This window comes from Bidens hawaiensis, unplaced genomic scaffold, assembly GCF_021521415.1.
Source record: "Bidens hawaiensis isolate Kalapana, Puna unplaced genomic scaffold, B.hawaiensis_p1.1 tig00020514_1, whole genome shotgun sequence".
Taxonomy (NCBI): Eukaryota; Viridiplantae; Streptophyta; class Magnoliopsida; order Asterales; family Asteraceae; genus Bidens; species Bidens hawaiensis.
The window spans coordinates 378071-393516 of record NW_027493133.1 but is presented as its reverse complement, the minus strand read 5'-3'; the positions used below and the strand labels follow the sequence as shown (position 1 = coordinate 393516).

General features: G+C 31.3%; 1 protein-coding gene across 1 annotated transcript; it reads right to left on the bottom strand.

The window, feature by feature from the left end:
* Positions 1-2166: 2166 nt before the first annotated feature.
* LOC143560921 (bZIP transcription factor TGA10-like) lies at positions 2167-14115 on the bottom strand. Its single transcript, XM_077049113.1, has 11 exons — positions 13681-14115; positions 13472-13590; positions 12764-12858; positions 12533-12661; positions 12256-12324; positions 12099-12158; positions 11910-11987; positions 11296-11374; positions 10905-11176; positions 7117-7356; positions 2167-2403 (listed from the first exon to the last, which is right to left on the bottom strand). The coding sequence occupies exons 1-11, from the start codon at positions 13977-13979 to the stop codon at positions 2254-2256; spliced, it is 1590 nt and encodes a 529-aa protein (XP_076905228.1). The 5' UTR covers positions 13980-14115; the 3' UTR covers positions 2167-2253.
* Positions 14116-15446: the final 1331 nt, after the last annotated feature.

Sequence of the window (15446 nt, the reverse complement as noted above, 5' to 3'; positions counted from 1 at the left end):
GACTTAAAACACCCGATGGTTGTACAAAAGTGTTTGTGATACATAAACCATAATTTACATTATTTTATTATCAAAAATTCCACCTGAGCCATCAGATCGTCTAATGACTATCCATTGTCTCCAAACACCTATTTTTGATTACCTGTAAAACAATTTATAAAATATGTTAGTAACACATTCTGGTGAACACGTTGACACAAAATAATTATGATACTTAATTATCTCCTCGAGACATCGTGGGCCTCGGCCCAACGTAACTTAGGAAATAACCAAGTTTTGAAAGTCTGAATTACTATTACAAACTCCAGCTCAACTCGAAACCACTCAACAAACACCGTAGCGTTCGATGACTTATCAACTACCAATATACACAAGATAATCCCTTCTTGTACATTACTTAGGTCCGGTCCAACGCGACATAGGCATTACCAGGTGTGGTGTGGTGTGCCCACTGTCTACCCACATATGAAAGGATCCAGGCAAACGTATACGATAGTCTGAGGGCCAGCAATTACCTTTGTTTATAAAGTTTTAGGGATACATAATCCCATGCAAACATTTATAAGACTCGATTTATAAAGATGTAAAGAGTCTGGACGTTTCACCTTTGTTTTGATCAGTGTGTCTCACTGATTTACGCCTGATCATTATCTCAGACCTATAGTACGAGAATAACATTTTATAAATAACTAGATAATGATCTAGCTTCACGCCTTTAGTCTGTTCGCATAACCTTTACCATGATAATCATTTCGTTATAAAATATAACGGCTTTTAGTCTCTTCTTTGTTTATCATTCATACACTACGTTTCTTCTTCATGAAGAAACACATACATATCAGGTTTCTTCTTTCATAAGAAACGATTATAAAACTTTACGTTTATAAAGAAATAGTATTCCAACTATACCCTTTTCTTATAAAATCTATATTTAATTTATTATCTGATCAAGGTATGAGCTATATCCTCTACTAAGTTCTAAGCCATATATAATAAAATAATCGGGCAGAACCCCTACCTTGTATAGTTTGCTTAGAAGAAATGCCTAGGCTTCACGCGGGCAGCAATTCTACTTATCGTCGGGTAATTGAGAGAATAAACCGACGGAGGTTCTACTATTTGCACGCACTTCAAGACACGAACACGCTGGAACGTCGGGATCGTGACACGTATTTCGAGGTAATATTTGATCGGAAGGTGAATGGATGAATGAGATTTCACCATAAAGCCACCTATTTATAGGCAAAACAGTGTTCCTTCGCGTAGCGTCGCGTAGCGCGAACCATTATAACTTAGTCATTCGCGTATCACGAAAGACAAAGTAACCGCCTCTGAATATTTTATTCCTTCACGTATCGTGAAGTGTTATATGATAGCCGCTTGCGTCGCGCGAAGGACAAGAATAGCTCCGGTGTGGTGACACGTGTCAGCACTTGGCATGATTACTTCGTGGCTACTTCGCGTAGCGAGAAGTGTTATATTTAATTCCTTCGCGTTGCGTGAAGTAATTGAAAATTCAATATTTTCATTTTAGTCCATTGACTTCTAACTCGACGTATTTGGCTAAAAAATTTATAGATGTTACATGAATCATGACTCACAGTCATTGTGTTTAAACCATGGCTGGCTATGAGGGTGGGAAGGGTAGTCAATCGCCTTGGCCCGATCATCTCGGTTGGTCTGAATTTTAAAAACAGAATTATATATATACTGAAAAAAATATGTTTTTTAATGTTTAAACTTAAAAGCTCAACTCATTTAAGCCTATTTTTATCAAAATCATAATCAAGTAAGCTCATTTAATTTTTTAAATCAAATAAAAAACTCTTTTACTTAAGGCCTAATTTTTTTGACATTTGGCTCAAAAATTTTAACGATTCTCAAAGACGGCTGTGGTTTAAACCTTTTTCGGCTTATTAAAATTAGTTTCACCTTCATATAAGGTTGATTAAGTTTAGAATGCAAAAGTTATATATAAAATATTTAAGTACATAGCAAAATATCCCCACCATTTCACCAAAACATGCTAAAATGACAATAAAAAGAGCGGTCTACGACATATAATTTCATACTGTCAACATCTAGTTACGGGGATTTAGTTTTATCTATCTATATACATCTCTCTAAATCAAGGATGCAAAGTTAACAAAGAAAAAAGGTCATAAAATTACTTTAAAAGTAAAAAGAAAAAGAAAAAAAAGCACTTGAATCAACTGAAGGGGTAGGAACCACTGATTAATTCCTTTTTATGTCCTAATCTTGTCGAGGGCGCGCAACCCAAAGAGAACTGAGTGAACGGAGGCGATGGAAGTGCTCAGAAACTGCTAGCAAACTCCTTGCTGCTTGACGGGTTGTAAGAAGCTGGAGGACGTGATGAATTGTCTGGCGACGCAGATTATCAGCCTGTAAGAAAATTGTGCTATTAGCATGTAATTATGTAAAAAAATTGTCACAATCCTAAAAGTCAATTACTTGTAGAACAAAGAAGGAAAAAATAACTAGACATATCAGTTCCATCTAATTACTAATATAAGTTGACATTTTAAAAGAGAGATTGTCAATAGTGAGTGGTTGGATCGATGGTGAAATGATCTAGATTAATATAGTTTCTTCATATACAGGAGGTTTGTATGTGAGGTTAAAATGGGACAGCTTAACCATTAGGGTGAGTTTTTCTTCACTTAGGTGGATGGGTGGCAAATTTCGCCATAAGTTCAAGATTTTTTTTGTTTTTTTAAGTAGTTAACTAAATTCGACGAGTGTGTAAATTCAACTACATTTATTGAAATAATTTGTGTGTTAAATTTTTAAGAAATTATTAAATAGTAATTATTATATGAATTTAATATTTGTTTTTATACTCAGATATGGTGTGTACATTAATTGTGTGGCATGTATATTATGTATGCATAGTTTAGCGGTGTTAATCGTGTCAGGTTGACGGATTGATAGGATGAATTATGCAACCCGAACACGACTCGTATTATTATTTTTTTCAACCCTAACTCGCATACATATAAATCTTAGTTGGCCCAAACACGGTCCGTCTAACCCATTTAAAAAGAAATTAAAAACAAAATTGATATAATTTAGAGTCGATAGATTAAATGAGCAATATTAATATATTTTTTTAAAAAATATTAAAAATGAATTGAAAATTGCAATTGTATCTTCAGAAAAGTAGAAAATGGATAACACCAAAATAAAAATATAATTATAGAAAAGTATTTTAAATAGTTACATAGGATAACTGTTCAATTTTTAAGCGAGCCGTGTTAGCTGACCTAGGAACCTTTTTTTTCTTTTCATGTCAGCTTCGGGTTACGTGAACGATTGCCGCCCCTAAATATATATACATACAATATCCCATCCATATCCCAATATAAAAACATAGAATTCAATTAATATTATGATTAGTACTGCTTGATTAATAACTTTCTTCAAAACCTAATTCGCAGAAATAATTACAATAAACAAGTGGCAGTATCAATTTAATTGGTGTCATTGACAATTGACGTAGTTAGTTATTTTAATAGAATCAACGATGACAAACAAACCTCATAATTTTCGAATTAGTGTTAAACAAATCTACTGCTACGTGTCATCAATTACATTACGGAAACTAAGGATGAGCATTTTGTCCCAAATACATGTACTCAGACCCGTACCGTACCGTACCCATACGTGTACTAATATCCATACCGATTTAGCCTATTCGGTACGGGTAATGGTACTCGTTTTTGTTGAATTTCGGTACAAGTACAATCAGCTACGGGTACAGGTACGATACAGGTACATGTACGGTACAAGTACGTTTGGTATTTCGTACCTGTTTGGAATATTTATGGGTTTAATTGAGATTCTTCATATTTAATATATAAAATATACTCTCCAACCATATTATTATTGGAAAAGTATCATAGGCTTCTTCAATATTTGATAATATAACATCCAAGAGTCGAACAAATAAACATATCACTTAAAGTCGACGACCGGATTAAGGTTCTTCAATACTATCTAATCATCAAATTGGCGACAAATTTGGTACCCATCACATACTGGTACTCGGACTAATTCATGCTGTTTGTTACTCGTACTGATACCGGTTTCAAGATTGTCAGAGATTTGGAAATAAAAAAGCAAAACGGTACAAAAACAGGTACCCTACCTCGTACCAATACCTGTCTCCGTACCATACCGAAAATTTCGGTACGGGTATTGGTACACGTTTTTATTGATTTTTGGTACAGGTACGGGTACAGATATGAGTATTGTACCAAGCTCATCCCTAACGGAAACCACGTTTAATTCTTCTAAAAATCCAAATAAATTGTGGAACCAGGCAAGCTTTTGATGATCAATTGATAAAAGTTCCCTTTTAACATATAAACAGTTTCCATGTGATGTGTTTCGGGTTAATTTGGAGGATTTTAATCTTGATGTCATATATGAATGAGGAGATTTGCTAAATTTACACTTGAATATAACGGGGCATGAAGGTGAAAAACGAGCTACATCCAAACGATTATGTTAACAGCATGTTGGTTTCTTTAGAAGACAAAGAATGAGACTACTTTCAACAACACAAGGATGCCGATCACAAAAATTAAAGAAGACATAAAATGCCTAACATTCCTATGGGTAAAAAATAGAGGGGAAATGGTTAGGTTAGAATGGGAGGCATGGGCTTCCTTTTCAATTTAAAATAAAAAATGTAACTAGTGTGTAACCTTGGTGTTTTTCGTGGCTAGTACTTGCCCCTTTAATTTAATAATAATATCATTCGTTTGATATATATATATATATATATAAAAGAAACTTTTAAAATTCTATGTGTTACACCCCACCCTTATGAAGACACAAGATTGTTTGATTTATAAAAAAATAATTATTATTTTTTGATATTTTGTATTAAATGTAACAATATATATTACATATGTAAAAAAAACGATGTTACATAGGGTTTTCACGGGTTTTCCAACTCAAATGGGTTTTCATTATATATATATATATATATATATATATATATACATAGTTTCATGATCAAATATAAATCATTCTTAACATAAAAACTGTGAGAGCCAATTTGCTGTTATTATTAAGTTTGTTTTTATAAGTGTTTGATGTTATTTTCTGTTCGTATTTACTGATTTCCGATTATGAAACGTTATAAGTATTTGCTGATTTGCATTTTGTTGTTATTATTAAGTTTTTTCTTATGTTGTTATAAGTATTTGCTGTTATTATTTTATTGCTAATTTTGATTCTTTTGTTGTTATAAATAGGATTTTTTCTTTGTTATTATTAAATATTGCTTATTTAGATTGGTATTGTTTCCTACGTTCTTATTTTTGATAGATTGATATTGTTTCCTGCGTTCTCATTTTAAGATCATTTTGTAAATGAAATTTCCCATATATATATGTGTGTACGCGTGCGCGCGTGTCCGTGTGTATGTATACGAATGAGGAGATGTCAACAAGAAACTTGATGAACAAGTAGCCCAAGTTTAATCCTACTATAACTCAAACCCTTTAAATAATATAAATCTATGCTAATTATTTAAACTCAAATAAACTAGTTAACTAATTAAACTAAACTTGCACTTTAGCCCTTAAACTTTTTTCTATTCTGTTTCAAGATTAACTTATAGTCTAACGAGCCGGTTTTAAGATATAACTTGCTATAACATATCAAGTTACTGGACCATGATAAACAAAATGCTAGGAATTGCTCAATCATAAGCCGTGTAGAAAATATTAGTCTTCATTACTGTAATAGTGTATATATAATACATTATATAATTTTAATATAATAAAGAAAATATTAAGTTTACAAACTGCTCGCATACGCATGTATATATATATGTAGAAATTCGTTTTGATATTATTGTAGTTGTTTCACTTTTTTGTTCTAGGGTTTAGTGTGGGGATGGCCTAATTAGTTGGTTAACATCAAATGCCACTCAAAATGACATCATGGAAATATGCATGGGTTTTAGGATCTCAATGATGGAGATGTTTTCTTGGCTCCACTCTCCTAAAAGACAACAGACTACCATGCCCCTTTTTTAAAGGTAAGTGATCCGTATAGAAAGCAATTTTATTTGATACATAGTAAGTTATAAGAAAATAATAATGGTATACATATCCAGTAAAATAACTATTTTTTGTTATTTTCTTATAAGTTATTACACCATTTTATTATATAACATGTTAACGAGTGTATTGGTAGTATATCATGTAATATGTAATATATAAAATTCATTTTTTTTCTCTATAAGTAGACTATGTAATTTTTCTACATTTGTGTTATATATATGCATGTTAACATCTATAAAAATAAATTCAATAATGCTTTTAAAATTATTTTTTTTATAAAGTTGAAAAGTGATATTGCACTAATATTAGTGTTAGGGATATACATGAATGAGATATTTATAAAGTTAACGAGGGTTCAAACCTCGTAATAAATAAAAAGGTGTATACTTCTGTTTGAAGTTTTAACATTTTATCATGTTTGGCCACTCTCCCGATTTTATACGCCGGCTAACGATTTAAGAACACAAATTAATCATTAAAATGAAAAGTTCTCAAAAACCTTTCACAAAATTAATAATATATAGTTCCGACAATGATTAGTTGCTAGATTTTTTAATCAAGTCAATTTGGGAGATGTGGATATGACCAAATGAATCATTACATCTGCCAACTGTAAAATAAGGGTTTTCTTTTTCAATTTATGTGGATTTTAGGCTTTTATAATTGGACCGGAGGAGGAGCAGGTTAATAATCTGTTGGAGTAGGTTCCCTAACCAGAGATTGCTAGCAAGTTATGGACCCACTATGCATATGCATACATAAAGGAAATATTCACTTTAAGCTATATAACTAAGAGTTGTAACTTTATACAAATTTAGCGTGTTAGCCATACAAATAATCAAACTAATTATTATCAATGTATTTAGTTTTGGTAGTGTAATTACTCTAGTTCAAAACTGTAAAATAATAATAATTACTCTAGTTATTTGTACGCTTAGTAGGCTAATTTCCTTTGTACCGGACCCAGAGCTAGATTTTACTATTTCATTTTTCTTTTTAAAGAAAGGGTACATACCTGTATCACGAAATTTTCGATGGTGGAGAGCTTGTTCATGGCTGCAGCCATCTGACCCATGTAGTTAGCCATGTTTGTAGGTGAGCTTAGAGCATCAGAAGCAATGGTATCAGAGAGAGATTGATTTAATGCATCCAGACCATGTGAGAGTGCCTCTTCGGCCTCTTGTGTTGCTTGTTGCACTTCACATATAGCCATGAGTTGTTGCTCAGTTAATGGCTCAATTTGACCAAGAATTATCTGGAAATCATACACCATCAACCCAAAAAATGATTAGTGACATATACCTACTTATATTCAAATAATATATGATAATTATTTTTTATTTAATATAGCAGTTAGCACAAAACATTACTTTGTTATTTTTGTCAAACCCCATGAGAAGTCTAATTTCTAAAATCTCACGAATATTCTGCTAACTAACATGATTAGAAAAATCACGGCCTTTAATATTGAGTTATTACATGAAACCAGCATAACCAAAATTCGAACATGATAATACTAGAGCTGAATCAAATGCTTAAGATGTAACACCCCTATTTCAAGGTTGTTACTTTATGAATTTGATAATGGACTAACAGACCATAGCATGAGATAAATGGTAATTAATAAAACACTTTTTGGAATCATTTACACATATACGTAATCTTGTTTGATTGGTTCTTACTGCTTATTCTAAAGTGGAATCAAATGGTCAAATCAGAGTGTTATAGATGGATTCATATCCAACAAAAAGGTACAAGTACGAGAAAAAAAAATTATCAAATCGGTGAAAATGTATTTCTCTCTCTTTAAACTTATTTTTTGGAAATATAGTAAGTTCATAAATTGTAGTGACAGACAAGAGCTTTTTAGCACAGTTTGGAATAATACCTAACTCCCCCAACTATGGAAAAAAACCCTTCGTCATCATTGTAATCATTCACTCTATGTCACCTTTACTTACACACAAACAGCGAGTATGCGTACGATCAAACAACAGCTTACAGCTTACAGGACCCATGCATAATAAAATAACTGTTCTTCCTCTAGCATCTCATCATATCTCTTCCTCTTGCAATTTATTGACACATTTTCTTAATTGGGTATGGCTATTGCACATTAATTAAAGTCAGTTGTTCATAAATACTTTCCGTCTAGTTTCTAATTTAATAAAGCCACACCAATTTTATTTTAGAATAATAATGTTCTTGTTTTAAACGACAATAGCTTGTTAGTAGATGTGTCTTCAAAAGATCGTAACACTTACCAACATTTCCTTACCTAAGTTCAATTTTAATGCATTGGTGTTCACCTCCTTTTAGTTTAATAATAATCTTCTAGTTAACACAATTTAATAATTATTTGAATATGATTGTGTTATCCTTAAACAACCAACATACTAGTGTTTGTCTTACATTAATGGTTATACTTGTCATTCAAGAATATTATATAACAACATACTTAATAAAATAGTGTTGTCTTTGTGTTTGTCGTTGTTAATTTATAGTGTGTCGTTAGTTATTTAATAATTATTTTGCTTTTAAAAGTATGAATATTTATGTTGTTCATATAAATTTATTCATTAAAGATAGAAAAATGTTTATCATGTGCAAATGTTATTTAATAGTATAATAATATCAATGTTTAAAACCTTTGAGAAATTAAGTTTGTGCTAATCTTTAATTTGACTTTAAAAATAACGAAAATGAAAGTTTTGAAAAATCTAATAAGTGTTATATAAACAAATTTATATTTAAAAATTAGAAATATCAAAATAACAACATTACTATAAACCTTATAATATTAAAATAATTAGGAGAGCAGTTGATGGAAACACAAGCTACAAAAATAATATAATATTACAATATTCTTTTATTTTATTGATAATATAACAAAAATGTTATCGTACTTATATTATTTAATGGTTTATTCAACGCAGAAGAAAATAAAGAATATATGCAACTAGTAAATTAATGCAGTTCATTACTGTCTAATAATAATGATATAACAACAATGGTAATATTAATAATTATGTTATACTAATAAAAATATAATGTTTTAATTAAAAGCTTTGATGTCGTCAAATTTTGGAATGCCAATTTCCTTTCACCTAATACATAACAAGTAAATATACAAAACGTACAAGGATATTTACCTTAATTATGAACAATTTGTAATATTTCCAAAATGATATATTTTTCCAAAATGATCTATGTAATTCAGCTGTGATTGTTCTATGGCGATACTAACAAATATTACCACTTCTCAATAACTATTCACAATTTAATATAATATAATCTTATTATAAACAAAATCAAATGAGATAAATTTCATATTATTTGTCTCACCAGAATGCCACAACTATTTGACTAGAATTACGAAAAGTAACTTTTTTGGTTTTTGTTTTTTAAAACTATAAAGTAATTTTAGGAAAATAATTTGTTAAATTTGTAACTTAAATCTAAGTTGGCCATCCCCACTTCGGTGGTGGTCATGGATATTTTCCCTGAGGGTTTTATTTAGGGAAAATTCTGAAAATAGGTCTTTAATAGTGAGAAATTTTAAATTTGTCTCTCAAAAATCATTTTTCTAGATTTGTCTCTCTTTTAACGCATCGTCGACGACGTGTTAAGTAGTTCCGCTGACGAGATAGCTAACGCATGGTCAACGATGCGTTATGCATCCAAACACATGGACAACGACGCATTAGGCATCCAAACACATGGTCAACAACGCGTTAGGCATCTAATCACATGGTCAATGATGCGTTAGGTATCCAAACACATGGTCAACGATGCGTTAAGCCTCTTTTTTTTTAATATTATATTATCATAACTAATTTTACTTATATTTGGTTTTCTTTTATAACTTTTAATATATAAAGTTTTATATAATTTCGAATATACCGTTGAGACGTGTTTTTTTATCTATCTGTTGACATAAGATTTTTTTTAAACCATGTCGGATCAAATTTTATTGAATATTTCGATATTAATTTCTACTGCTCGGTTTTGAGTAAAGTTTATGTCTGTAGAAAAAAAAGCATGTCTCAACGGTATATTCGAAATTATATAAAACTTTATATATTAAAAGTTATAAAAAAAAACCAAATATAGGTAAAATTAGTTATGATAATATAATATTAAAAAAAAACAAACAAGAGGCCTACGTATCGTTGACCATGTGTTTGGATGCCTAACGCATCGTTGACCATGTATTTAGATACCTAACGCGTCGTTGACCATGTGTTTGGATGCCTAACGCATCGTTGACCATGTGTTAGCCATCTCATCAGCGGGACTACTTAACACGTCGTCGACGATGCATTAAAAGAGGGACAAATCTGGAAAAATGATTTTGAGAGGATAAATTTGGAATCTCTCACTATTAAAGTGCTCTTTTTGGAATTTTCCCTTTTATTTATGATGAGTTAATGGGTTCAAGTTCTAAAAGAGAGAATTTTGTTAGTAACTTTTATAGGATTAGAAGCCTTAGTTAATTTGTTTTTTTCTTTTTTGTTTTGTTTTTTTTAAAGCTTAAATCTTAGTTAAAAGGAAATTACAAGCTCTGAGACACGTACACGACAAATGGTGTCGCTACACATATTGGGGACCGAAATTTCCTCTTTTAGAAGGGTTCCCTGCAAAATTACTTTTGACCATTCTTGTGCCATTTTAATTTTTAAGGATTACATACCACCTTTCATATCTCATTTTTGTATATTGTGTTTGGTGATTCTTTATATATAAATATTTATGCATGAAATCAAAATGTTTATATGTGTGTGTATAAAGATAAGTTTAAACCTTGATAAGTTCAGATGGTCGAAACCCTCCAATCCACATGAAGCATCGCTCAGCAGGTGTTTTCCAGGTACCCGAGATGATGTGAAAAACATCAGATTTAGCAACAATGCTCTTCAAATTCAGTACATCGTCGATACGCGCTATACAATTGTCGACATAAATTCGGAGCTCATTTTCTGGCAAGTGCTCCTGAACTGCTGCTTGAAGCTCACACATTTGACGGTGGTAGTCCTCGAGCCACCTCGCATACTCCATGTCAAAAACCGCAGCATCTACAAATTGTTTGTTTAAATCAAGAACCATTCGACATTACAATTAATAAACAATATTTTTTTGAGATTAGTTTTGTAGATCATATAATCATTTTGATGATTCAACTAGCTTGTTGTACCGGAGCTTATGTTACACATTCCGAGAGGAACTCCTTGATCAGCTCCAAGAACACCTCCACCACCACCAAGATAAACCCCCTATAAAAGAATAAGACAACACAATAAAAAATCAACACATAAATGCTATGAAAATTAGAGGGCGTGTGGGCTAGCTAGTGTAAAAAAGGTGTCTCTTTCTATGTGATTGAGAATTCAAGTATCAAGTGGACAAATGTGTAAATCCAGAAATAGAATTAGAGGGTATATACTAGCCGTTAAAAACAATATTAAGATACTTGCAAATATAATTGAGTTACAATTTAAAATAATTTGACATTACATTGTCATTTTCTAATAATGTATAACAATGAGGAATTTTGTATTAGCACAAAGGTTTAGGATCGCAACTCGTATTTTTAGAACTTCTTTTAACCAAACTAGCTAAATAAGTTCGTTTGAATGATAAGCGAACTCTAAATAATTTGGTGAAAACCGGCTAATTTTGATGAAAAAGTCTTTAAAGTTCGCTTTCGGCCGCAGGAACAACTTGCTGAGACAGTGAAATACCTTGGGGTTCTCTTTCCTAAGCGACCTACTGCCACATAAAATTATAAAACAGTTTAGATGTGTTCACCTGAGCTCTAGCTCTTTGCAACTCTTGTTCCAATTGGGTAAGCTTAATTCTGCTTGATTCTAGCTGCTGAACATAAGCCTTAAAAGGAACAAAAAACAGATGCACAGAAAATCATGAAATTAATCATCCCGAGGCCAAAAAAAATGGTGAAACTTTGACAAATTATCCTCTTTTTCATAAATTTATTACCTTTTTTCTCAGCCTGCTTTTTCTTGCTGCTTCTCTATTTTGAGCAAGTCTCCTCAATGTCTGCTTAATATATTCAAACACGGCAGACAATTATTCTTTCAATTTTTTTCTTTAAAAAATAATTTACTTCAAAAAATTTTATAAAAGTATAGAAGACCTTCGGATCCGGTGTTTTTGGGCGACCCTGATCTGAACTAGTCGTTGGCCCTTTCTTGATTCCCTCGCGCTACACAAACAAAATAAAAATAATTACAAATTTTAATCAAGAAACATAATAATTCTAAACTGACAAAAAAAAAATTGTTGAAACCCATATCTCGGTTAAATTATGCACAAAAGTTGTTAATTAAATTAATATATTATCTAATATATATTATCTGGTAATATTAAAAAAAAAGTATTAAAACATAAGATTAACAACCATCTATATGTACCTTTATAGCTTTAGAAGATTGAGGGGCAGTTGGAAGAGCATCCATTTGGGGGTTGGCGATGTCATCCATCGAAGGTTCAAATGGTCTTCGGGAACCACTGCTTGATGGAGAAACTAATCCAGTTGTTGTCTAAACACACAAATAAAAGTCAAATAGTTTGTTAGTGAGTTAAATGGTTTTAGTGACTATATATAATTAATGGTTTTAGTGACTATACTTCGAAAATGATACCTTAGTAGTAGAGGTAGAAGGGTCTACTGCATGCATCGGTTGGGAAGGAAATATGTTCAAAGTTGCCGGTCTTATCCCTGATGAACCCGAAACCTCTGCGCACATCAATTATAATGAATAACCGATAAACTTATGAATACATATTGTTCTATATTTAGTTAATTGTGATGAAAAATAATGTCATTCTTTGGTTATAAAAAAGAATTCATCTTAAAGTTAATTGAGACAGCTTTGAAATTAAACAGCTATGTTTAGTTCTTTATTATAATAATAATTATTTTTCTTCTAAAATCAACTCATAAAATTGATAGATAAACAAGAAAAAACCTAAAATTTGTTGTAAAATTAAAAAGAATTTTCATCTACGGCAGAGAAATTAAATTCCTGAAAAATAGAAAGAAAAGAATGATTGTTGTGCTGCATGTTTGTGGTCCAAATCTTGAAACAAGAAACCTCTAAACAGGAAGAAAAAAAATGGTTGGAAAAAAGAATATTATTAAGGAATTAAGTAAATAGAGGCTGCTTTTTATTTATGTGAAGGTTATGAATATCTTTTCGTTCTTCAAAGAAAGGATCTGGTCAAAGCAAGTACCATCAGATCATATTCCCTGAAGAACATGCTTTTCTTATGACCCAAAAAGAAACCCTTTTAGAGAGAGAGAGATAAAGATATAAATTTGTTTAATTATGAACTAGAAAGACTCTCACTGTGATGTTCTTGGATTGTTGGGAGTGCAGATTGATCACCAGAAGCTTGGCCTTCACCATAAAGAAATAGTGATTGATCTAAATCAGCCAAATCATAAGGTCCACCGCCATCGTTTGATCTCCTGCATGATCCAAAATTAAAATTAAATAAACTACAAAATAAAGAAACATATAAATTTTAATCTTGAAAAGGGTTTAAAGATGCTCACATAATATTATTATTCGTGATTCTGGTTCGGATAGATGATGAGGGCAGTGAATGATTGATCATAGCAAATGATATCTGATTATTATTGTCCTGGTGATGATGGTTTTCTTGATGGTGAGTGAATTGTAGTTGTTGATGATGATGCTGTTGTGGGTCTAAAAAGGTTGAGTAGGCTTTGTTGGTGGTAGCCATGAAAAAAGGTGGAATTTTGGAGTCTTTTTGGTGGTCTTGAGGTGGTGGTGAAGGGTGGTTTTGTTGTTGTTGATGATGATGATCTTGATCACCTCTCTCAAAACTCATGTGTGTAATCACAAATAATCTCTCTCACATCTATACATGTAATAATATGTTTCTAGAGAGAGAAAAGAGGTTCAAAGACATTCCCAGCATGAATTCAATGCTAAATATGCAAAAGACAAACTTTTAAGCTATTTTTAACACTTCTCATCTCTATCTCTCTGTATATATGTATATATATCTATATATAACTCTCTCTCTCTCTCTATATATATATATATAACTATCTCTCTCTTGCTTTTAAAACTTGAATTACTAACAGAACCAAAAACTCTTCTCTCTTTCTCTAAAAATGGTTCAGGCGGCAAAGAGAAGACCGGGAGAGAGAGAGAGAGAGAGAGAGAGGAGAGAGAAACAGTTTGAGAGAGAGAACTTTATGGCTTGCTTGTCCGACCATCTTAAACTAGTGCATGTTAAATTACTTAAATAACCCTACTTGGTTGTCGAATTTGCTGTTTCAACTAGTCTTTTCCATCATAGAACATATTTTATATGGTCAACTTACGGGGTATTAGGAGAAAGATAAAGTTAGTTAACAACCATTTTAACAACATTTGTTAATTGACAACGCATGGAAGTAAACGTAGTCGGAGAAGTTGAAAAGTAGTATAAACCATGAAATTATATTACAATTGGTTTTAGTTAATTTCACTATTTTGTGAGAAAAATACAGTCAACACCAAAAGATGTATAAATATTTTTCTCAATTAACATATTAAACATGCTAATGACATATACTATATTCCTAGTAAGGAATTTGGGTTTTATTAGATTGTGTGTAGTGAATAGAGCTTTTATGGGACGTTTTGTGTCAAGTGGATTAACGTCCTCATAGAGCCTTTTTGGCTAAAAAGGATATAGTGGTTGTAGCCCATTTCAATCATTACCCTATTATTATGTTTTTTTTTATTTTTTTTAATAAAAATAAAACAAATTAAATTCCATTAAAAAATAAATTAAAAAAAAACTACATTAAAATTAAAACAATACATACATGACTAATACTAAAAATAGTAGAGCCAAATTCTAAAATATTTGTCTTTTGTATTTGCTAGTTTTATCATCGTTGTATTTGTTATGCTTTCATTTTAATCTTTTGTATTCAAGACCACTGTAAATAAGCCCATTGGACTTTTCTGAAAAGACAGATGCATGGCACGCTTTCCACTATAAATTATGAGTGTATATTCATACAATATAACCTTTTGTCAATTCAAACTTCACCCTTTCTTTCTCTCTCTCTACCTTATCCTCTCACCAATTTTTACCGACTCTTCCTTTCTTTTTATAGTAAATAAGCGTATATAACACAACAGTTATAGTTAAAGTAATGTTTCTTCTTGAAAAAGAAACCCAGTATAGATGTTTCTTCTGAAGAAGAAACGTAGCATATAATGATTAATAAACAAAGGGACTAAAGGTCCAAATATTTTATACAAACAAATGGTTTGTCAAGGTTAAAGCTATACA

Coding starts and splice junctions, on each gene's coding strand:
- LOC143560921 (XM_077049113.1), bottom strand. CDS start 13,979: ATGAGTTTTGAGAGAGGTGATCAAGATCATCATCATCAACAACAACAA. Junction 12,859..13,471: donor AACAATCCAAGAACATCACA/GTGAGAGTCTTT, acceptor TGATGTGCGCAG/AGGTTTCGGGTTCATCAGGG. Junction 11,988..12,098: donor AAAGCAGGCTGAGAAAAAAG/GTAATAAATTTA, acceptor GTTCCTTTTAAG/GCTTATGTTCAGCAGCTAGA.